Here is a 23,248-nt window from a genome sequence, read left to right as displayed (position 1 = left end):
CCGGGCTTCGGTTTTCCCCGTTAGTCAGGTTTGTAAGTCACCATCTGTGAGACTGAGTTAGGAAGTGATGAAAAGCATCGAATTGTTTTCTAATTGATAATACTATTTTTTTTTTTTTTTTTTTTGGTGACCGGGCTGACAAATATCTGGGATCCCGGCTTTTGATCCTTCGCTGCCGCCTCTGTTCTCCAATCGCTAATAAAATTCGCATTGAGCCCCTTAGTGCCTTGATTAACAGGCAGATTAACTCTTACTGGGGTGGGGAACAGCTTGTCCCAATCAATGTCATTTTAAAAGCCCGTCAGGATACGCTTAGCTCCTGTTCCCTGGCTGCTCGAATGAGCAGCCATGACATTTGCTCCCTCCTCCTTCCCTGCCTCAAAGCCCCCAGCAAAGCTCCCAGTTCCCAGCCCGCGTGTTCCCTGCTCCAATCCAGGACAAATTGCAGGACTCGGTCCCTGGCCTTTAAAACAGGCAGCTGTTTAGAGAGGGGCTCTCCAGGGAGAAGGGACTGAGGTGGTCTTGGCTTGCTTTTCATTTGAAGCTGAACTCTTGCCTCTTGAGGGCGGAGGTTACAGGGAAATGAGAGATGGAGAACTGTCCTGGGTGATGAAATGGAAAGAAAACTCTCCTCGGAATCAAATTTGCAAAAATCAGAGAGTGCCGTTACTTGCAAGTGTCCTACACATCAAGAGTTTTAAACCTGGTCCCTATCTGGACAACAGCATGTACGGTTCGGGAAGCAAAGGCTTGAGAGTCCGACCTGCTGGGCTGCAGGGACCTCTTTGCTGAGAGACACAGTTGGACAATTTTTTTTTAAAGTATTTGGTGGGGGGGAGAGGGAAGAGAAAGAGACGCTTGCCGCCCAACGTGAACGGAAGAGAATCGAACCCAGACAGTGCCGTGACACATTTGCCATTTGGCAGGAGGCGAGGAAGGGCGAGGGCACCGCGTCTTTCCCCAGCCTAGCGTGGCCGCAGTCTGGAGGCGCCACCTGGCCGGCTCCCGGCTTCCCTCGGCTTCCCTGAGCTCTGGGCGAGGCTGCCGAGTGAGCTGGGAACCCGCAGATTGCTGGAGAAAAGAGAGGGAGAAAGGCCCCCAGTGGAGGACGCACCCGGAACTGGGCAACAGGGGTGGGCGCCTTTGCCTTTGGTGCTCGTCTGACCCGTTTCGTCAGCTCCGCTATCCAGGGAACCCACTTTCCCAGGGCCTGGGGGAGAGAGAGCCGATTGAGGCTAGGCAAAGTGACGCAGGTGTTTGCGGAGATTTTCCTCCTTGAAAGAAATGCTCGTCTCCACCCTTCCAGCACACCAGCACCGCTCCTCTGCTTCGCGGTGTAAAGCTGCAGTTCAGAGGTGTCACAACACCGGGTGGAAGACTCTTGGTTCCGAAGCCGGGAACCGAACGTACATCCCCCAAGAGCTGGGCACATCTTTGCCTCGCCAGAGGCCGCCTTCGCGCGGGAAATCTGCAGAGCGGGCACGGGCGAATGCCAGGGATCGCTGGGGGTGAGATGCTGCCCGACCTCACACTTACGCACCAGTATTGGCCAGAGGCTCCGGGCACTCTTGGGCGAGTGGCGATGCCCCAGCGTGACTCCTTCGGCAAAGACAGCCTCCCCCTACTGGGTGGGATGACCCGGGCAGCCCCTGAGGGAACAGGCCGGAGAGAAGTCCTCCTCGGGCGCCAAGGTGGGGGGAAGGGGGGGGCCTGGGGAGAGACGGGAAAAGGCGAGAAAGAAAACGGAAGGCGCGACCCCCCTCCTCCCCCCTCCCGGAGGGCAGCAAGTGGGCCTCGGTGGTGTGGGAAGCCGCAATTAAAATGGCGACCTGAGAATTGTCTCAAATTTGCGCACACCTCTGGCCCTCGCGCGCTGCATCTCCGTCCCAGTCCCCCAGGCGGCCGCGTCGCCCCCAGAACAGGTACTTGGCAGAGGGCGCAAGGCGACCCACGAGGTGGAACGGCACCCCCATCCTCCTTGAGACTAGCCCAGAGAGAACAGGAAATCTTCCTCTCCAGCCGGCTCCCCTTAAACTTTGAAAACTCTGCCTCCCTCCGGGCTGAGCTCCCCCACCCCCCCAAATATTGACATATTGGAAGCTGCCAAGTCCTTTTTGTTTCTTGTTTGTGCAGAGGGGTTTCCACGAGTCCTTTTCTGCGCTCCCCACCTTCACTCAGTGACGTCAGCGGCATTCACTCCCGCTCCTCGCCTCTTACGATTTTTTGTTGTTAAAACTTTTCTCCGAGGTGAGGTGGGATTGGGGGTGGGGTGGGGGGGGAGAAGGAGCTGATTCAAAGAGCCAGGGCCCTGGGGGGAAATAGCAACAAGATTACGGCTGCTTCTCTCTGAGGCAAAGCTTAAGAAGGTGCTAATCCACTCGGTCGCTAATTGAGAGGTTGTAAAAATGATATTCGCCTCCAGTTCGGACAGTCTCTGGGATTCCTCCCCCCCCCCCCCCCGCTCCCCACCCGCTTATGCTCAGTAGACTTGAGTTCGGAGAGGTTGTAAAAATGATATTCGCCTCCAGTTCGGACAGTCTCTGGGATTCCTCCCCCCCCCCCCGCTCCCCACCCGCTTATGCTCAGTAGACTTGAGTTCGAGCTTCTTTAATGATTGTTGAGAAGTAAAAGGGGAGAGAAAAAGGATGCAGTCTCCCGCTGGTCTGGGATGGGCCCGCTGCCTCACTGAAAGTCGCGGTCCTACGAAGTCTCGCTCAGGAGGCGCCACCTCCTTAGCCTCTTTAGTCTGGGTTTTCTCCCGGCGCTGAGTACTCCTGGGCCTCGGGAAGGGCCTTCCTCAGGACGAGATGGTAATCGGGTTGTGCTACCGCAAACCTGACCCGGACAGGGGAGGCCTCCGCTCACCCCGGAGCTCTGCCCGGCTCCTTGGCAGCAGCGTTAGTGGGTCTGGGTTGGGGAGGAGAGCATGAGACCCACACTAGGCCCTACGGCGGCCCAACACAGCCTGCAGCGTCCTCACGGTCCCAGGTCCCAGGGGCAGCCGCCGCACCGCGGGTCATCTGTGAGTTCAGGTTGCACAGACTTTACTGATGAGCTCTGACTTTTAGCACTTTTCACAAGTCAAGAGGAGTCAGGTATACCCGGCGGTGGCTTCCTCTCAGCCTCCCTGCTTCAGCTCTTCCAACCCCATTCTCCTTTGCCAGGTCCTGGTGTGTGTACCCCATCCCAAACCTTCCCCTTTCCTTGCCTCACGGCCTGCAAGCTCCGAGAGAGCTCGGCATTTTGCAGGACTAGGCAGCCGCTCCCTCCCCGTCACCTTAACTGCGGGCACCGAGGGGAGCCTTTGGAGTGTACTGAGGTGTGTCCTAATCGTCCGGCATTCAACAAATGGACTTCTGGTGTGTGGTCAGAAGAGAAAAGCCATTTACTTACTTTCCTCCCCGGTTTTCTGGCAACAGCTGAAGGGGAGTTGCCTCCGTGGACTGAGCAGACCCAGGAGAGGGAATCTTGGTGCGGAGAGACTCACACACCACACACAAGATAACGGGTGGCACACACGGATACATGCTGACACACCGACATCAATGGCGAACGCGCGCTCTCTCTCTCTCCCCCAGCATTGGTAGTCTCCCTCCACTCCAGGCCTCCACCCCCGCCTCCCTTCTTATCTCCCCCTCGCGTCCCCTCCTCTCGGGCTGGCGCCTGGAAAAGCAGCCGCACTTAGTCAACAAATGGCACGTGGGAGAAGTTGGTGAGTGTTTGGTGAGGACTCTTCAGGCTTTTCACAAGAACCCTCTGTACACAAAGTAAGTGGCGTGTTTGCTCGGGCCTCTCCAGCCCCGGCTGTGCCTCCGCTCCACTGCGCACCGCGCCTTCCGAAAGAAGAAAGAACAGAAGAAAGGGCCGGGGGAGAGAGGGTGGGGGAATGGGCAGGCCCGGGAGGCCTGGACTGGGAAGGCCGCTCGGCCTCGCCAAGTTCCCAACCGGGCGGCCTCCTCTCGGCCTAAGCTTCGCCTCGGCCTCCGCGGGAGTGTGGTTGCCAGGACCCAGTGACGCTCATGCCCCTTTTCTCTTCTTCTCGGCGGCCAGGTGGGCTAGGGCGCGGCCACTGCTGTGTTCCGCGTCCCAGCGCCCAGGCGGAGATGGGGTAGGGGTAGGGGTAGGGGCGGGAGGGGAGGGCGGGCGGAGGCGGGGCAGCAGGCCAAGCTGCGCTGGAGTTGGCAAGAAAGGGACGCGCAGAACTACAGAAACTTGCTCCATCCATGAGCTGAGAGTCCCGCGCCCAGCTTAATGGTGTGGGGGGGCGCGGCCCTCAGCTCAGCGGCCTTCACTCGACCCCTCAAGTTCGCGGCCACAGTGCGGCCCGCGCTGATTCCCGGAGCGCTCCGAGCCTAGAGATGTCTGGAGCACCAGCCCCAGAGCCCAGGCGCGGGGGCCCAGCGCCGGGGAGAGCAGCCCGGACACACCGGCGGGGCCGAAAACAAGTGTATTCATATTCAAACAAACGGACCAATTGCACCAGGCGGGGAGAGGGAGCATCCAATCGGCTGGCGCGAGGCCCCGGCGCTGCTTTGCATAAAGCAATATTTTGTGTGGGAGCGATCCTTGCATTTGCATGTTGCGGAGTGATTAGTGGGTTTGAAAAGCGAACCGTGGCTCGGCCTCATTTCCCGCTCTGGTTCAGGCGCAGGAGGAAGTGTTTTGCTGGAGGATGATGACAGAGGTCAGGCTTCGCTAATGGGCCAGTGAGGAGCGGTGGATGCGAGGCCGGGCGCCGGCACACACACATTAACACACTTGAGCCATCACCAATCAGCATAGGTGTGCTGGCTGCAGCCACTTCCCTCACCCACACTCTTTATCTCTCACTCTCCAGCCGCTGACAGCCCATTTTATTGTCAATCTCTGTCTCCTTCCCAGGGATCTGAGAATTGCTCTCACATACCAAACCAGCAGCGTCCTTGGAGTAAACTCTCGCCAGCAACTCCTTTAAAATACCGTCATTTCAAACCGTTGTGGTCTTTAAGCAACAAGAGAAAACAAACAAACAAACAAAAAAAACCCAACCAAACAAAACTCTTGACAGGAGCTTTGACGAGAAAGGATGCCTCAGAAAGGTGAGTCCGCTTCTTTCTTCTCGCTTCATTTTTATTGCAATATTCAGGCAGGTCTCCCCCTTCCTCCCCCCCTTCCTTCCTCCCTCTCGCCGGTCCCCTCCCCCACTGCTACGCCGGGAGAGTTGGACTGGAGAAGTTTCCACGCAGGAGCCCAAACTTTCTACTTCCAGCGAAAGCCCGCGTCGGAGGGCGACGGCCGGCGAGCGGGAGCGGCGCAGGGCTCGCGGCGGCCGGCCGGCTCAACCCCAGCGCCAGCGCCAGCGCCAGCGCCGGCGCGGGTTGAGCTCGCAGGAAGAACCGAGGCTCCGGGAGACGCAGCCGCCGCGGCTCCCGGCCACAACGTCGCCAAATGCTCCCGGCCGGCGGCAGAGGACGAAGAGGCTTTGCGGTGCCGCAGGCCCGGGAACGGCTGCAGAGACTGGCCGCCGCCGGCCGCTTTGTCCAGCCGCGGGCCCAGCGATCGCGCAGAGGGCCGCGCGCCGAGGGAGCGCCGAAGGAGCCGGCTCGCCGCGCCGCCGCCCGCCTTCCGGCTTTGTGCGGCGCTCTCCCGGGCACAGAGGAATCCGCGGGTGCTCGAGCGCCCAGGGCCACCGCGCCCGCCGCCAGCCCGAGCAGTCAGTCGGCACGGCAACCCCACGCCGGATGCGGAGAGAAAGAACGAGGGAGCGGGAGCCGGGAAGGAAGCTGCCAGGCCGAGGCGGTCGAACGCGCGCTCCGAGGGAGCTCCGAGCCGAGCGGGAGGATTGTCAGCTTCCATCAGGACCCCAGGCTCTGGCCCCAACTTGAGCGCAGAGCTCGGAACTTGAAAACTCTCTGCTCCCCAGGCTTCCCCAACCTTCGCCCTCGCCCTGCGAAAGCTGGGGTCCTCCCTGTCCTCCAGCCCCCAGCGCTCGGTGGGTATTTTTCCTTGTCTTCCTCTGACAAAGCTGCACCCGGTGTTACCATTTCAACAAGTTTCGAGGTGGAAAGGTGGATTTTTTTTTTAAATTCTAAGCTCCTGAATTTTTTCCTTTGTGAGGCCTTTAAGAAAATCAATATGAAAGCATTGGCTTTCCCCTTCGTCTGATCACGTCCTCTCCCAGCTAATTAGTCTGAGTAATTTGAGAGCTTTCCGATTCTAAGACCCCAGGAGGAAAAGTGTCTTTTCAAAGTTCATAAAGTTGTTGCCTCTTTCCTTGTGCAGATTTTCTCAGTCTCCCTGCACCATAATAGCCCTGAATTTTAGCAAGTGTAATTGGGGGGAAATGGAGTTGAATTTCAAGTGGAAATGCTTTCTTTTTTGAGTGCTAAAACCCGGCCCTCCAGTCATGAGTGATTTCTAGAAAGTTTAAAAACAGAGTGAACGGTGGTTTCTTTTTTCACATATGATCCGAAGCTCCCTAAACCATATTGGACGTTTAACTCGAACTTGGGAAGGTTTGAAGAGGGGAGTGGGAGCAGAAAATGAGATGAAAAGCAAAGAGCTTGAAAGCCTGGCGAGTTTACGGAGGAGAAATAATAGTTGTTGCCGTTGACATTACATTTTTTATAGCCGGTGACCTTTGCAAATGTCTGAAGGCAATTTGATTAGTCGTTATCTTATTTGGCCCTAGAGAGTAAAACTTTGTCATCTTAATTGGTAATTACTCTTTGGCTGGGGGCCGGGGCGGGGTGGGCGAAAGTGAGCTCTCCTCTCCCCTTCACCCTAGCTAAGAAGTTTGGAGATGAATTTTGAGAATTAAGTAATTAAAACAACAACAGCATTAAAAGCTGAGGTTGGGTCAGGGGTAGGGAGGCAGTGGCTCAGTGGCCTAGTGGACCAAGGCAGGGCGACTCTGAGGTGTTTGGAGACTCCTTCCTTTCCGAGTGGGTCTCTGACCCAGCTGGGGCCATAGGAAGCCCTGGGCTGAGCTGGCGGGCTTTGGCTGCGGCTGAGGTGGAGGGAGTCTAGTCTCCCCGCAGGCGACTGCTTCCGGGTGTCGGATGCCCTGCTTCCCGGGTTGCTTTTGCACTAAGTGTTAACGATTACTTAAGTAATGAGATAGCTTCTTAGCTGAGAGGGGGGTGGGAAAGGAGCAGAACCAGGATTTGAAATGCTTCCACCTTCCCAGCTGCTTGGAAAATTAATCGGCTAGGCTTCTCTGGAATCAGCTAGTGATTTTTTAAAAAATGGCTCCAAGAATGTACCGGCTGGGCTGGGGGCATTCGGTTGTGGTTGAGTACAGTGTGGGTTACAGTATGGGTTTAGGAAGTTTTACCCTTCTGGGGGAATTCCAGTCCACCTCTCCCCACCAGCTACTATGTGCAGTTTCAGAATCCCACGTTGGGGAGCGGGTGTTGGGCATTCTGTGCAAAGTTGGGTTTTCTGCCTGTCCTTGGCTTGACTTGGTCTTGGGGACTGAGAAACAGGAGGAAGGCTTTGGGAGCCAACCCAGCTAGGGCTAACTAGGTAGCCCTCTGCCTTCGCCAATATTTACCAGGCTGCTTTGGGAAGCTGGGGGAAAGTCCTCCTCTTAAGTTTATTTTTATGGATTTAAGCTGCCTCCCAGGTAGTTAATAAATTAGACCATGAATGGCCTTTAAGAGAAAAAAATGTGTTTCTTGGGATTCTTGGCTTGCAGGCGGGCAAAATTAATAATCATAATAGGCAAAACAAGAAAAAAACTTTTAGTTTTGTTTTTAAACAGGGAAAATGATGCTGTGACTATTTAATGATTTTACTTTTTTTTTTTTTGCAAACCTTTTGAATGGGTTCTTTATTGTAACTCTCTCTTCCCAATTGAGCTCCCCACGGTGCCGTTGTATCTTTTTACAGCCCCTAACAACTCACACCAGTAACACAATTACCTCCAGATATTTATAACAAGAAATTACTTTTCTATTCCAACCCCCCCTCCCCAGAACCTTCTTCTTAAGGGAAGGCAGGGAGGGAGGTGATGGAGGAGGTCGTAACCTTGGGCGACAGCACTGGGTCAGGAATTGCAAAGCAAGAAGTGTCCCTCTTCTCCCTTTGTGAGTTGGTGGGTTGTTGGTACCTTTGGCTGGAAGCTGTGTTGCTGGTTAGGGAGACTCAGTTTTGTTCTTTGGGTTTGGGGAGAGCTGGAGAATAGAAGCCATTGTTCACTCTCTGTAGGCTTTGTCGACCACGCTCACCCCCTCCTGTTCATACTTTTTAAAGCAGTGAGGCGAGGTAGACAGCGTGTGTCACAGTACAGTAAAAGGGGGAAGATCTAAACACCAAAAGAGAAGTTAATCACAATAAGTGAGGTTTGGGGGGGGAAAAAGTTAGGCTTGCCACTTTCAAAGTCCCAGAAAGGCTGAGAAGTGAGTAGAGAGGGGGTCTGACTGGGAAGCTTTGAGGGGGGTTGGGGCAACTGGTGTGGTGAAATTCTTGAAGGAAGGAGTAATGGCTCCGAAGCCCTCCCAGTAGGCCCCAGCCTGCACCCTCAGGCACCCTGAAGTTCCAAGGTCCCCTTTGCCTCACATCTAAACTTCAGGTATAAGTCCTCTCCCCCTCCCCCCGCCCCCCCCCCCCAGCTCTTGGCCTCTACTCCTAACCCTGCTGTTTCTCTTGTTCTCCCCTCTTCCTTTCCCTGGTTCTTGATATTTTTGCAAAATGGGGCCCCAACTTGTCAGATTCTTTCTCCAAATCTCCCAAGCCAGGCCAGGGCAGCCACTAGCAAAACATGGGGACTTCTGCAGGATAGGCTGCTGGAAATGTGGGTGTAACTCTGGGATTTAGGGTTTTATGGCAGTCTGAGACCTAGATGCATTTTTCTTTTTCTTTCTGAGAGTGTGGATCAGAGAGCCCATGGGCCTATGCTTTTGAGCCACAGTTTGACATACCTTTCTCTCCTTCTGGTTTGTCTTAGGGCGAAGACTTTAACTAGGGGTGTGCAGATGTGTGAGACCTTTTATTGTGAGAGTGGACAGACATCCCAGATTTCAGGCAAGTTCTACGTTGGCTGCTTTGGGTTCCAAAACCTGAGTCAGAATGCTCGTTCATTGTTGTTCAGATGGAAGAAAAAATTCAAAATCAGGTCATCGATTCTCCTGATTAAAGGGTTAACTACTAAGAGATTTGGGGGGGGACAGATTGGGAATATTGGAATATTTGTAGCCCAAATGGTAGATTCTGCGTGCACTGGAGGGCAGAGCTGGATGAACCTCCCATCGCCGCAAACGACTGAGTGGATCATTTCCTTAAAGAGGGGGCTTTCTCCTGTCCTGGCTCCAGGACATCCTCTGTAGGGAGGTAGGCCTACCTAGTGCTGGCCCGGGATTAATGCCTCTATTCTTGCTAACAGAGCCCCATATTCGAGCCCCGTGGGATACCGCGGCCCCCAGCCTGCGCCAGCATGCAGAACAGTAAGTGCCTCTGGTCTTTTTGGACTTGGGGCTGGGGAGGCGCGCATCGCGCGCGGGTCGGGGGAGGGCGTGGAGCCTCACGGAGTCCGCGCTGGCCAGACCGCGGGCGTGAGGCCGAGGGACCCGAGGCAACTGCGCCCCTCTCCTAGCCCGGCAACCCTAGAGGGGAAGGCGTTTGCTCTGTTCTCCCTTCTGCAAGAACAGGGGCTGGGCCCCTCAGAACAGCCCGCAAGAGTTTGCGAAGCTGCGGTAGAGAAACCCCATCCCCCCAAATCCTGTAACTCACACCCCCTCCCCGCCCCTGCCCGGGCTCTGACCCCAGAGAGGGGGGCTGGGCTGAGCAGGGCGGGGCGGAGGCTTCCAGTCGCAGCGCGAGAAGGAGGCCCCTTGGGTTTAGCGAAGACTGAATTTCTCCGCCGTCCGGGCGGGGTGGGGGCTCCCCTCCCCCATCACTCTAAGGGCAGCTCCTCCCCTCCCCACCCTGGCTAGGGCCCTGGAAGGCCAGCGGAGCGGGGCACCCAGGCCTGCGGTGGGGTGGAGGTGGTACACTGGCCCCATGGGACTGTTACAGGGCGCCTGCGAGAGCAGGTTTACTGGGTCTGGGAAGAGAGTGGGGATGGAGCCCAGGAGTTGGAGAAGCCCTGCCCCGATAGCTGCTTGTGTGTGTCCTGGTCACTCCGGCCCGCTGTGCGTTTGATTCCCAGGCTCTTGCACTTCCCATCCTCCCTCTGCCTAGGCCCTTTGGGCCCCCAGCCCACTTTCCTGCTCGGTCCGTGAGTGCTGGTGTGTGGCAGGAGAATCTGGAGACCGGGCCTGGGAGCGGGGAGGCCCAGCGAAACTAGGCCAGGGTTGAGGTGCGGAGTCAGGACGCGGTTTAAGGGCTCAGCTGTATGGAGCGCCCGAAGGCCTAAGCCTTCTAGAAACCTTCCCTTGCCGAACTGCAGGCTGAGGAGGGTCCCTAGCGCCTGATGCATCTGTCCTGGGACCCCTAGTCGTCCCCTGGTGCTTCCGCGGCTGGTGGGCCTAAAGCGCAGGAGAGGGCGCAGAGGTGGCGAGCTTTAAGGCGGATTAGTTGTGCAGAAACCTGCCAGGCCCTGGGACTTGGCCTGGTAGGAACCCTCCTTGGCGAGGCTTAGGCTTCTGTCCACCCTTCCTGGCTGCTGGGTTCTCCCCCTCCAGCACAGGGTCCCCAGCCGCAGGCTCTCGGGAGGGCTGGCGCCCGGAGCTGTGGGTTTGCCGCTGCGGCCTGGCTGGCGGGCCCCGAGGGGCGCGCGGGGTCGCGGGCCGGCCTGCAGGGCTTTGTGCCGCTCGCTCCCGGGTGTGCGCGAGGCGTAGAGCATCCAAATTGACACCATATGTTTTCCTATTAGATGCTTCGCGGTCGAATTCTAGGCGCATAATCATCGCCACTGGGCGAGAGCGCCAGCCGTCCCTAGGGAAGGGACACAATGATTGAGGCTTAACCTCTGAAGGGGAACTTATAGCTGCGCTTCCTCGCTGCCATTTCGATGCTGGCAGAGGCGACCTGGCCCTGGGCGAGCACCCGCCGGCGGTCGCTGTGGAGGTGGCGGGCAGGTTGTTTTTTGCAATGCGGGGAGAAGGAAGGAGGTCTAGGGTTAGGCGGCCTCACACGCCTTGGTATTCCTAGATTGGAAACTGCTCAGGCAGTGCGTGAAGTTTAGAAAGTCTTTCTCGATCTTTCATTGGGACAGCCTTTCTTTTTCTGGGAAGGCTCCCTTTGCCCAAAGGGGAGGCTCCGTATTTGGAGGAGTAGAAGCTCTTTCGAGGCAAAGGAAGGCAATAAAGGGAATTTAGGAGAAAACGGAAGCGCGATCGAGGCCTTGCTCTGTTGGAGAAGCGGTGTCCCCGCGATGTCCCTGCTCACGCTGGGCCTGGCCGGAGCCTAGATACCCGAAACGCCTGTCACTTCTCATCGAGTTGAGGCTCCAGCACCCTCCTCAGTGAGGGCCCCCCCGCTGCCCCAAGCCTTCGGCTACCCTGAAAACGCGGCTCCCCTCGAAGGGGAAACGAGTGCAGTTCAATCTCGTCTGAGTGATCTACAAATAGGGACGGAAAGGGTCGTTTTATCACGGTCCCGTTTGTCGTGACGATGCAATTTCCCGGAGCGGAGCACTGTCACAAAGTGACAAGGCTGCCACAAGCGCCCCGACTGATCTTTTCAATTAGCCTTCCATGCATGATCCGGAGCGACTTCCGCCTATTTCCAGAAATTAAGCTCAAACTTGACGTGCAGCTAGTTTTATTTTAAAGACAAATGTCAGAGAGGCTCATCATATTTTCCCCCCTCTTCTATATTTGGAGCTTATTTATTGCTAAGAAGCTCAGCTTTCTGGAGTCAATTTATCAGAGGCTCCAAGGAGAAGAGAGGAGAGGAGAGCTGAGCGGGGAGCCACATCTTCTCCTGGAAGGGCTGCTCTCTAGAGTCGGGGCTGCAGGTTGGAGATTTTTAAGGAAGTGGGAATTGGCAGTTGGCTTTATTTGTGTGCCTGTGGTTTCTGGGGAGGGGCTACAGAGGTGCTAACTCCCTATTCCCTATGATTAGACAATGGGGTGAGGTTGTGAGATAACCAGATAAAGGAGGGATGGGGGACACTGTGGTGTGGTCTTTTCCTTTTCTTTTCACTTTTTGATTTTTGCTAATATCTGTCCTTGGCTGTGGGGAGGGCCGAGTTTAGCAGCGGAAGTAAAGCGGAGCTGTGGCCGGTGCGAACAGACTCCCAGATCTCCGCCCCACTGCAGCAGCCAGACTACTTTATGGTTGGAGCCGATCTGGGGCTCTGAGGCTTGAGGAAGCCTTCAGTGGAGGTGCTGAAACCCAGGTTGTGATTCAATAGCCACAGATTTGCTGTTCTGGCTCTTCTCTACTCCCTCCCCTTTTCTTCTCCTGTTTTTTTTTTTTTTTTAATCCCGGTGCTTGTGTGTTGCTTTCACCAGAGTTTGGAGTGTGACAACAGACGTTTCTGGACTCTAGTGTCTGAGGGAGCACTGGAGAGCTATAGGATTTGCTATCACAGTTCTAACAATGCAGAGGCCTTGGAGATTCAGTGTGGGTTCTGTAGGACTCGTGGTTTTTCTTGACACTCAGAGGGTATCTTTGGGAGGAGATTTTTTGAGCTGATGATTTGCACCTTGCGGGTTCAGAGACTGGCTGGGGTGTTTATGGAGGGCAGCGGTGGGCTGGGGGCTCTGCTGGAGTGAAGGCGGTAGTGAGGTGTGTGTGCTCTTGCTTCTCGGTGTGTGTCTGTCTGCATGGTGCTTCTGCAGTCTGGTGGGCAGGAGCTCGGCTGTGTTTGGGCTGGGCTGCCCGATGCCAGGAATGGCTGCGAGGTCCTGTTGTCATTTCTGATCGATAGCAGGGACCTGATCGCTGAGCTTGGCCAGGGTTGGCAGGGAGCTGGGGATGCATTGTGGTTGTCTTTTCTTTCTTTTTTCTTCTTCCTTTTCGTCTCCTTCTCCCTCTTTTTCTCTTCCTCCTCTTCTTCCTCCTCCTCCTCCCTCCTCTTTCTCTTTACTCTTCTTCCTCTCCTCTCCGCTCTGCTCTGCTCTCCTCTCCCTTTCCTCAGGTCACAGCGGAGTGAATCAGCTCGGTGGTGTCTTTGTCAACGGGCGGCCACTGCCGGACTCCACCCGGCAGAAGATCGTAGAGCTAGCTCACAGCGGGGCCCGGCCGTGCGACATTTCCCGAATTCTGCAGGTGATCCTCCCGGCGCCGCCCCACTCGCCGCGCCCCCCGCGGCCCTCCACTCTCAACGCCCTCTCTTCATTTCTTACTGTAAAGGCTGCTAATTATGGACCCACCTACCCTCACCCCCACTCCACACCCCACTCCCCTGCCTTCTGCTTTCCCCTTTCCTTCCACCATCCTTCCCGATCTCTTCCAACCTGGGTCAGTCACATAAGACAATTCATCTGCTTAAGAAAAAAATTGGGTGTGAATTTAAAAAAAAACCCCAAACTTTCTTTTTTCATTTGGCAAAAGCATTCATTGTGGTAACAGTTTATGAACTATAATAAAATGAGTTATGTAAATCCACATAATCTCATTCCCCTCTCCCTCATCCCATGCTTACCTCAGAGTTTGAGGTACTTGTTTGATTTCTTCATATTTATGAAAAAATATATATTGATTTTAAAAGGCGAATGCTATTTACCTCCCTCCCTAACTCACATTTACTCAATTGGGCATATTTTTAAAGGAAAAATAACTAAAAATTCAGTTTCTATTTCCCCTTCACTCATTACAACATAACACCAGTTTAAGCAAGGTCAGCACAAAACAATCTGACTTCGTTTTGATGCATCTTCAAGCAGCATTTATTTACAAAAACAGTTTTTAAAACTTTTAAATTAGCTTTTTTTAGTTCAAACTGTTTGAAAGTATCATCCTATTTGTAGTTTTTAGGGCTACAAATGTAATTTTAAGAAAAAAGCTCTCTACAGTAAGTTCTCATACCATTGAAGGTATATTTTTGTGTTATAGACCCATGCAGATGCAAAAGTCCAAGTGCTGGACAATCAAAACGTAAGCTTGTCATTGTTTAATGCATACTTAAACAATTTTATTTTTGTCTTGAAATTATTAATAATGTGGTTTTCTGTCCACTTCCCCTATGCAGGTGTCCAACGGATGTGTGAGTAAAATTCTGGGCAGGTATTACGAGACTGGCTCCATCAGACCCAGGGCAATCGGTGGTAGTAAACCGAGAGTAGCGACTCCAGAAGTTGTAAGCAAAATAGCCCAGTATAAGCGGGAGTGCCCGTCCATCTTTGCTTGGGAAATCCGAGACAGATTACTGTCCGAGGGGGTCTGTACCAACGATAACATACCAAGTGTAAGTTCACTGAGAACATTCCCTCTCCCTGCCCTAAGCTCCACACTCTTCCCTCTTTACCATCACTTTCTTGACCTCCCCCTGCTCTTCTCCCTGCCAGTGTCTTTCTCTCTTTCTCTCCTCCGTGCTCCACATTTGTCTCCTCTGTACCTGGGGGTCTTGAGAGGAGCACCCTGACCTTTGTTTTGACCTTCTGGAAAACGGAAGTCAAGTGTGGGGGGTTATGCACCTCACTTGCATGCGGCAAAGTAGAGAGCGGAGGCACCTGGAGAAAGGCACTGGAATCTAGAAGGAAAATGCAAATGAAAACGAGATTCGAGCTTCCGCCAAATCTATCTGTTTGAACCTTCTTTCAGGCATCAAACATCCATTTGTGCCCTAATATAAAACAAATAAAAGTGAAAGAAAGCTCTAGGCCAAGTCTCAATATTTTTGGGGGGAAGTCTTTAACAACAAAAAAGCAGCCATGTGAGTCAGGTCACCAGAGACACTGCGCAACAGTGAAGGACCCCTCCCTAGTCTTCCAACTCTCTACACAACTGAGTTTCCATGCCCAAAGTGATGGCTGGCATTCTTTCCACTATGTCTCTGCAAATCCACCCACTGTCCTAGGATGGCTGGGAATTATTATTTTTTTTAACGTATTAAGGGTCATTCTTTAAGCGGTGGGCGCGCTGAGATGGGGACTTAGGGCAACTGTGTCTTCAGGAGACTCTACCATTTGGTTTGATCTTGATTTGATTTGCAGGTGTCATCAATAAACAGAGTTCTTCGCAACCTGGCTAGCGAAAAGCAACAGATGGGTGCAGACGGCATGTATGATAAACTAAGGATGTTGAACGGGCAGACCGGAAGCTGGGGCACCCGCCCGGGTTGGTATCCGGGGACTTCGGTGCCAGGGCAACCTACGCAAGGTAAAAACCCAAACACCCATCCTCAAATTCTCCATATATGCAGCCCCTTGCCCATCCTCTTCTCCAACTTTTTCCCTCTCCGGGCTTTTGTGCTTAGAGAATGTAGTGGAGAAACTCTTCAAAGGCTTGGGACATATCGACTTGCGCTGTATCTAGGTGGTGTTTGTTGAACTATCTGGTTGGCCTGGGAATTCGAGGGTTGTGTATGTTAGGTAGTATGAATGTGGCTGGTGTGTGCGCGCGTGTGTGTGCGCTCGAGTGTGTGTTATGGGCAGGAGTATGTGCGTGTGTGTATGAGCTAGCTGCGTGGTGCCCTATTCAAATGTGCCATTAAAATGCACGGAGAGCCCCCTTGCTGTAGAAGTGTGACAAGTTAACACACTGACAGACTGTAAGATAAACATAATTGTATCGTTTTGCTTCTTGCTGTAATTGACAAATTACGTGACTATGAGTAGGGTGTATATGAGAGGGTGAGCAGTGAGATGTAGGGCCAAGTTGAGGATGGGGCATTGGAAGTGGTGGCTTTCCCAACTAAACAACCCTACCCTCTCTGCTCTGACCCCTTCCACCCCTTGGGCCCCCAGTTCTCACTCTTTGTGGGTGGCGACTGCGTAGAAGGGTGGGGTGAGATACTGTGAGCCAGACTTTGGTGTGCCGGGAGCGACTCTGGGGCTGGGAGGAAAGATAGGATCTGGACCGTCCTTGGATCTGTGAGAGGGGATGGAGGAAGAGGAGCAGATGGGGGTGGGGTCTGGTCTGTTGGCTCTCCCCCTCCCCTACACACACCGGAGGTAGCTTGGTCAAGAAGAGGAAACAGTTTACTCCGAAGATTAATCGGTATTTGTTGTCCTCGTGACAAGGAGATAATATGCGGGATAATGGGACGTGGCGTCTCACTCCCCGGAGCACGACGAAGCCTGGGGGCTCCCGGCCTGGGAGGCGGCGAGGGGAAGCAGACTGGTCTGCCCTTGCATCCGTGCGCTCTCGGACCCGCTCTGGGTGCCCCGCGCCTCCACCGAGCCGGGCTAGAGAAGGGAAAATCGGTAACAGTATGCGAAATATCTGGTACAAAGGATGCTTCTGTCACTCGCAAGAATTTGTTATGGGAACAATCCTGTCGCTCTGTAATTGCTCATTAGAGAACGTTTTGTTTCTCATTAAGGCGACATGAATAAGCGTCTAGTTGAAGGAGACAGCTGTAGAAATGTTCCACAAGAGACCTCTGGACACGATTCGGCACCAATTGCCAATTAGACATGTCAGTTTTAAGAGTAGGAAACAATATAGGACGGACACTGGGAAGATAGGGAGCAAAGCGCTGGCTCGGTGTTTCCCAGCGCGGCCGCTCGGCCGGCCGAGGCCTCCCGACGCGCAGGGCCCCGGCTCCCCCGGGCGACCCGCCCGCCCGCCCGCTCCCTCGCCGGATCGGGCCGAACCGCGGCCTCCCGGGGTGCGAGGCTGCACCCGAGTAGGCGCTGCCTCCGCCCTGACCGCAGGCCCCGGCCCCCTCCGGCTTCTGGTGAGGACGAGGGAGTGACCACCATTCCCTCACCTGACCCTTGAAACCGTAGGCTTCCCACGTGCGCACGCCGGGCACACCCAAGGGGCGCACTCCCGTTGCCGGTCCCGGTGACCCCACCCCGCCGAGTCTGGCCGGCGGGTCCGAGAGGTCTCGGGGAGGGCGTGGGACACAGTGGCCGGGCCTGGGAGGGCTGAGCCCTGGGCGCGAGGGCTCACGTTTGCTCGGGGCCTGGAACGAGGACACCCCCTCCTCCTCCCCGGAGCCCGGACCGGACCGAAGCCGAGGGCAGCAGCTTCGCCCGCCCCTCTGCTGCCACCAGAGGCGGCACCCGATTGGGGCGGCTTTTCGTCGTGGGGAGCGTGAGCGCGGGAAGCGAGAGCCTAACCGCAAGGACCTGGTGGTGATCGTTGGGGCGGGAGGTGGCGCTAGTTCAGGAGCTTTGAACTTTCAGGCGCCGAGTTGCCAGAGCATCCTGGCTCACCGACTGCCAGTTCCCCTTTCACTCCACAGAAAACCCACGCCAGTGCCTGGTCCCCACCGCGTGCGGAGGACGGTCGCGCCAGGCGAGCGCAGAGTCCCGGGCGTGGGGACCACCGGGCGCCGGCGGCCGCGGCTGACGTGCCTGGAATCCTCGGTTCTCTTGGCGCTAAGAAGGCCCCCCTCCCTCCCTCGCCCCCTTTGCCGGCCCAGGAAGCCGGTTTGCGGTTTTAAAGAGCCCATTACTCCGAAAGCATAAGGCGAGGTTAGGTCTCAGAGGGAGACAAATCTGGTTTCCATCTGATCGACGCCATGCGGCGGTGAATAAAATTGTGCCGACTTGGGCTGACAACAACAAGAGACAACTCTATCCAGCCCCGATTCTCCAGCGCTTTGGTGGTTTTAGGGATCTCAGAGACACTTTTTCTTATCTCCTCCCGCTCCCCCCACCAGCCCCGTAATACCCAGGCCCTCTATAGGATTTAGTCAGTCTCTTTTTCAACAGATGCTACAATGTTTTGATCCGCGCTCCAGAGCTGAAAAGGTGCCGCAACCGGGTTGCTATCTTTTCTTGCTTGTTTTCCGCATCACTGATTAAGACACTAAGAAACTAAGGAATGATTTTATTTCCCAGCGTCTTTTTTTTTTTTCTCTCTCTCCTCTCCTTCTTCCAGGAAACAAATCCTATCCCGAGCGTCAGATGGTCCTGGGGCTGGGATAATGGGAGGCGCTTTCACTCGCCTTCTCGAGGATTAGGCTGGAAGGTGGACGGCGCCCATTGAAGGCCCCTTCTTTGCGCTCGGAGGGGGCGCCTTTTAAAGAAGATATCTTAATTGTCTGCCACTTAGGTTTATCATGTGGGGAATTCGAGATCCAACTTCTAGTTCTATTTTGCTAAAAGCTTTAAGAGTGGAAGGTAAATCCACTAAAGAAAAAAAGGGGGGCACCCAGTCTAAGAGTGACCTCTCCGGCACTGCCTGGCTGCGAACAGTCGCTATTTTTAAAGGAGCAAACAAACTTTCAATGGAACACGCTCGCTCTTCGGGGTCTTGGAGGGATCCTGCAGCCACGGGTTTCTCCTGAACCGCCTCTAATTCCACGGCTGTTTTTCTTTCCCCTCTCAAAGAGGTTTAAAATCGAGCTCTCCTCATCCTCGTTGACTTTCCTCCTCTTAAATGTCAGCTCAAGTCAGTGCTACGCCTCCGTTGCTGAAAGAGAGAGGGAGAGTGTGTGTGTGTGTGCGCGCGCGCGCGGGGGGCGGGGGGGGGGGGGTGGCGGGGGGGGGGGGAAAGATCATGGGGGCCATTCGCTAAATGTCCATGTTTTAAAATTAGGAAAACGTCAGCGAAGCAAATGGGAGCAGAGAATGCTATCTGCGGGGGTCTTCTGAGGCAGACCCGGGTAGCTTTGTTTGGCGAGATCGAATGTGCCAGAAAAAGGACTGGGGTGGGGCCTCCTAGAAGGCGTGAGTGACCACCCCCGCGAGATGGTATTGTGTTCTCAGCACTCCCTTCCCTAAACCTCTGATGATCACAGGTTTTTGTTTGTGCTTTCGCAAAGCAATAACTGATGGGCCTTTCTAGTTGGCCCAAAAAGTCTATTTCTAAAGTCTTCCTCATTGACCGAATCTGAAAATAAAAGGGGCTCTTCATTTCATTCCCTGAAAAACACTTTGAAAAGTCACCCGGAAACTCGGGGCAGTAAATTAGCACAGACACTGGTGCCGGCACACGTGAGTCAGCGGCTCTCCCTCAGCTAAGTAGCCCTCCCCGACCCCCTAGCTTTCTGATGTAGCGCAAGACGACCCAAAGCAGAGCCACGGCCCATTTACTAATAGTCTCTCTCTCCCTTATCTCCCTTTTTCTCTTTCTCTCCCCGTCTCCTTCGACCCTCTTGTCTCTCTTTCCTCTCAGCATTCTTTTCTGTCCTTCTTATACCTTTCTGGCCTCTGTCTCTTTGGAGCCCTCTTTCTTCCTCCACCTTTCCATGCCCCTCCTCTCTCCTACTCCTCCAAACCCCTCCACCAGGCCTCCGCCCCCTCCTCTCCTGTCTCCCTCCCCTGTGGTCTCCATCCTCCCTGCCTCCCCGGCTCACTTCCCCCCGCGCCCCGGACCTCATCCACCGGCCCTGCGTCCCCCCCACCCCCTGCCCTGGCCTCCCATCCACCCTCCAACCCCCAGCTAAGCGCCCTAAATAGCATGGAGGCGCCTGCTCTTGGGACAGTGATTAATGATAGCAGAGCAGAGGGGTTAACACACTTCACTGAAAAGTCTGTTGACTGGGCTTCTTGTAACACAATGTGGCCCGCTGCACGCCTCAGGAGAATCCTTTTGTTGTCCGTGCTCATTGTGGCCTCAAAATTCTGCCCACGAAAGTTTGCCAACGCTCCTGCCCCAGGAGTTTAATAGTTTCCCTTACTCGCGGGGCATTGTGCGGTGCTGAAAAGCAGCCCCTCGCTATTCAAGTGTTGGTGGTCATCTCAATAGATCTCCAAGGGCCCATATGGTGGCCAGTACTGATGAATCCGCCTGTTTAAATGGGGGAGAAAGTTGGGGTTTTAAAACATTTCAAAGTTCCTGAAAAGATCCCACTAGATCCTGTCACAATTCCCTGAACTCTTTGAAGGCACTGCCTATTGTCTCCTGGTTATAAATGATATTCCTGGCCAAGTCTATTCCCACCAAGGCGCCCCTGGAGGCCCCTCCCCCGCGGGCCAAGTTTCTAGGATGGGGGGGCCAGCCCCTGTGGTATCCCTTGGGGGCCTCAGGACCCAAGACCAAGGACCCAGCCAGCAGGCAGTGGCCCTGGAGGCCCAGCCAAGGCTGAGTCCTTCTCTTGCCAGGCCGTGGCTTCTCCAGCAAGGCGCACGAGCAGACAGCTAGGCTAAGTGCACCTCTTGCCCTCCAAGCAGCAAAGGAAAACAATAAAACTTTCCCCTGTTTAATGATAGAAATTACATTAAAAGTGGTGGAAATGCCCTAATTAAAAATGTACCACTTAAATGATATGCCAAGGATTCAGCTGCAGCATAGCATGTTTAGCTAGTTAGTGAACTCTCTACTATTTCTTTTTTAAAATTACACGTTAAAAATTTAAAAGAAATCTTACTTTTCTCTGGTGCAACACATTACAAAGAATGGACAGTCCTTTTATCTAAATATAAAATTCCATTTTCAGCAATTATAGCCTGTTCTTGGTGATGATATAATTACAGCTGTGCTCGTAATAGGTGTCAAGGCAAAGCGCACTCATACAATAGTTGAATAAAACTGCAGAACAATGCGAGCACTTCTAAATTCACAACCTTTAAAATGAAATTGACTGTGCAGAATTCAAATAAAAACTAGATAAATATTTTTTTAAAGATTACAAGCTTGGTTTGGTTTCTTAATAGCATTTTCTACAAACCTATCAACGTCTAATTGATTAGATAGGAATTACTGATCATAGATCAGCTGAAATCTTGAACATCACTCTTCTATTTTCCCAACACAGCCATAGGTAAATAAATTCTCTAAGGAAAGGGAACTGGGCGAGGCATTTGGAGGGTAAAGGTTAGTTATAAAAGATCATTTTAATTGGAAACTTCAGCACTTGTTTTGTCATTCAAAAAATGCCATTCCAAAAGTATCTAAATTGTACAGTCTCATCTTGATAAAAACAGAAAGAAAATGGTGGTCAGGTAACATATGTCACTAATGTCTTTTATTAAAAGAAGGCTGACAGTTACCTTGGGAATGTTTTGGTGAGAATTTCAGATGAGACTGCTTTTGGAGTTTATGGCTGTATGACGCCCCTTTTGGAGACTCCAAGTTATTCCAAATTTCTCTTACTGTCCTATTCTTTTTGTTCCAGATGGCTGCCAGCAACAGGAAGGAGGGGGAGAGAATACCAACTCCATCAGTTCCAATGGAGAAGATTCAGATGAGGCCCAAATGCGACTTCAGCTGAAGCGGAAGCTGCAAAGAAATAGAACATCCTTTACCCAAGAGCAAATTGAGGCCCTGGAGAAAGGTGATGGAGTTTTTCAAAGTAGAGAAGCAGTAAATCAAAGTAAATGCCACATCTTCAGTACAAAGAGCTAAATTTAGCCAAGGCCCTTGCACAGAGGCCTGAAAAGGTTTCTTTTTTCTTTCTGTCCTTTTTTTTTTTTTTTTTTCTTTTCCTGGGCATCTTTTCAGTGTGTGTGTGTATTTTCTTTCTTCTTTTCATGTACCAGTGATTCACAGATGAAAAGTCTGACTTCTCATGAAGAAACAATGATGATTTGGCTAATTCAGGCCACAGAAGAATGAATGTCATTTCAAAGAGAATAGAACTTGGTTCTGATGGGATAGTTCTTCCAAGTACAATCAATCTAATAGTAGTAGCATTTTAAAGGGAATTGGTTGGAGGTGATAGAAGTCGGGAGGTGGAAGCCAGATTGATCCAGGGTTTGGTTGACACATTTTGTATCGTTCTGGCACAACACAGAAAAATGCAACTTACTCTTTCAGAGTTTGAGAGAACCCATTATCCAGATGTGTTTGCCCGAGAAAGACTAGCGGCCAAAATAGATCTACCTGAAGCGAGAATACAGGTACCCAGGGACCGTGTGTGTTCATGTTTTGTCATTCATACCATTTGCCTTTTCTAGAGACACAGGTGCTTGTAAGGAACACCATTTGTTTGTATAAACAGTAACAGATTCCGTTTGCTAAATGCTTTGTGCCTCTCGCCCGCCTCTCGGGGCTGGGGGAGGAGGACAGTGGGCGTGTCTGGGATGGGGTGGAGCTGGGAGCAGGCTCAGGGCTAACCTGTTCCATCTGATTTCCAGGTCTGGTTTTCTAATCGAAGGGCCAAATGGAGAAGAGAAGAAAAGCTGAGGAATCAGAGAAGACAGGCCAGCAACACACCTAGTCATATTCCGATCAGCAGTAGTTTCAGCACCAGTGTCTACCAACCAATCCCACAACCCACCACGCCTGGTAATTTGAAATATTAATACTACTAACAAATGTGTTTCAACCTGTTTGCCCTTGGCTCTGACGCTCACAATGACTGTCTGTTGTGTCCTCTCCCTGCAGTTTCCTCCTTCACGTCTGGCTCCATGTTGGGCCGAACAGACACAGCCCTCACAAACACATACAGTGCTTTGCCGCCCATGCCCAGCTTCACCATGGCAAATAACCTGCCTATGCAAGTAAGTGAGGCTGGCGGCTGCCTGCTTAACGGGTCCCTGGGAGAAGAAGTGAGGAATGGGTTGGGGCCTGCAGACCTCGCTGGCCGTGTGTGTACCCTTGGGAGCCTTTCTCAATATAGTGATTGACTTGATCAGTCAAGTCTGAGATGAAAACAGTCAATCGAGTCTGTTAGTTGATTGATTAATTGATTCATGCCTTTAATAAAATAAAAACCTGATGTGCCGTCAAGTTACTTTTTGCTCATAGGGAATGTTGGTTTGATAATGTTGGGTGAGAATGGGGCATGTTTTGGGGACCAGAAACTTGTACCAGAAAATGAAAATAATGTTGGCAAATTATTAGATAGTAAGAGGTTAGTATATATAACACTTGGGTTTATATTCATGTGTTCATATTAATAAGTGTATAGTCTTTATGTGCACTGTGGTTGTTATTTAGGATGTTTCTGATAAACTAGTGAGGACGAAAAAAGGACCAGAATTGGGATTCATATTTGCATATAGTGCGATACACTTAACATAGAGGAAAGCTCGTTTTCTTTTCTGTATCTTAGAATAACAAAAGGAATAGAAGGCATTTGCTAGAAATTTAGTGTGTCTTTGCTGTGAATGATGTGATGGTGTTGTGGCAGTCCCAGCTGCCTGGAAAGGCTGATGCTATTCACTTGGTATGACAACCTGCTCCTACTCTCAATTCCGTCCCAAATATTTATCAGCCCCTACGTGTGCTGGGCCCTGTGCTAGGTTAACCCTTTATGATGCAAGTTGTCTAAGGCAGGTGGGGTGTACTAGAACTTTGGAACTAGAGGGATTCTTTTTTTTTTTTTCTTTGCGGTACGCGGGCCTCTCACTGTCGTGGCCTCTCCCGTTGC

General features: G+C 52.8%; 1 protein-coding gene across 8 annotated transcripts in view; it reads left to right on the top strand.

The window, feature by feature from the left end:
* Window positions 1-5,881: 5,881 nt before the first annotated feature.
* PAX6 (paired box 6) overlaps window positions 5,882-23,248 on the top strand; it is a 20,321-nt gene continuing 2,954 nt past the window's right edge. Inside the window, exons 1-11 of one of the 8 annotated variants that reach the window (XM_007115802.4) lie at window positions 5,882-5,971; window positions 8,930-9,006; window positions 9,365-9,425; window positions 13,010-13,140; window positions 13,927-13,968; window positions 14,063-14,077; window positions 15,027-15,192; window positions 21,050-21,208; window positions 21,691-21,773; window positions 22,011-22,161; window positions 22,261-22,376. In XM_007115802.4, the coding sequence (XP_007115864.1) occupies window positions 9,416-9,425; window positions 13,010-13,140; window positions 13,927-13,968; window positions 14,063-14,077; window positions 15,027-15,192; window positions 21,050-21,208; window positions 21,691-21,773; window positions 22,011-22,161; window positions 22,261-22,376 (873 nt within the window). In that variant the 5' untranslated portion in view covers window positions 5,882-5,971; window positions 8,930-9,006; window positions 9,365-9,415. Of the gene's footprint in view, window positions 5,972-8,929; window positions 9,007-9,364; window positions 9,426-12,770; window positions 13,141-13,926; window positions 13,969-14,062; window positions 14,279-15,026; window positions 15,193-21,049; window positions 21,209-21,690; window positions 21,774-22,010; window positions 22,162-22,260; window positions 22,377-23,248 lie in introns of those variants that run through there. The other 7 variants (XM_007115799.4, XM_055078773.1, XM_055078775.1 and 4 more) reach the window with 7 other exon arrangements.

This window comes from Physeter macrocephalus, chromosome 16, assembly GCF_002837175.3.
Source record: "Physeter macrocephalus isolate SW-GA chromosome 16, ASM283717v5, whole genome shotgun sequence".
In the NCBI taxonomy this organism is placed as follows: Eukaryota; Metazoa; Chordata; class Mammalia; order Artiodactyla; family Physeteridae; genus Physeter; species Physeter macrocephalus.
The sequence above is the reverse complement of the archived record's forward strand: the minus strand, read 5'-3'. Positions and strand labels throughout refer to the sequence as shown.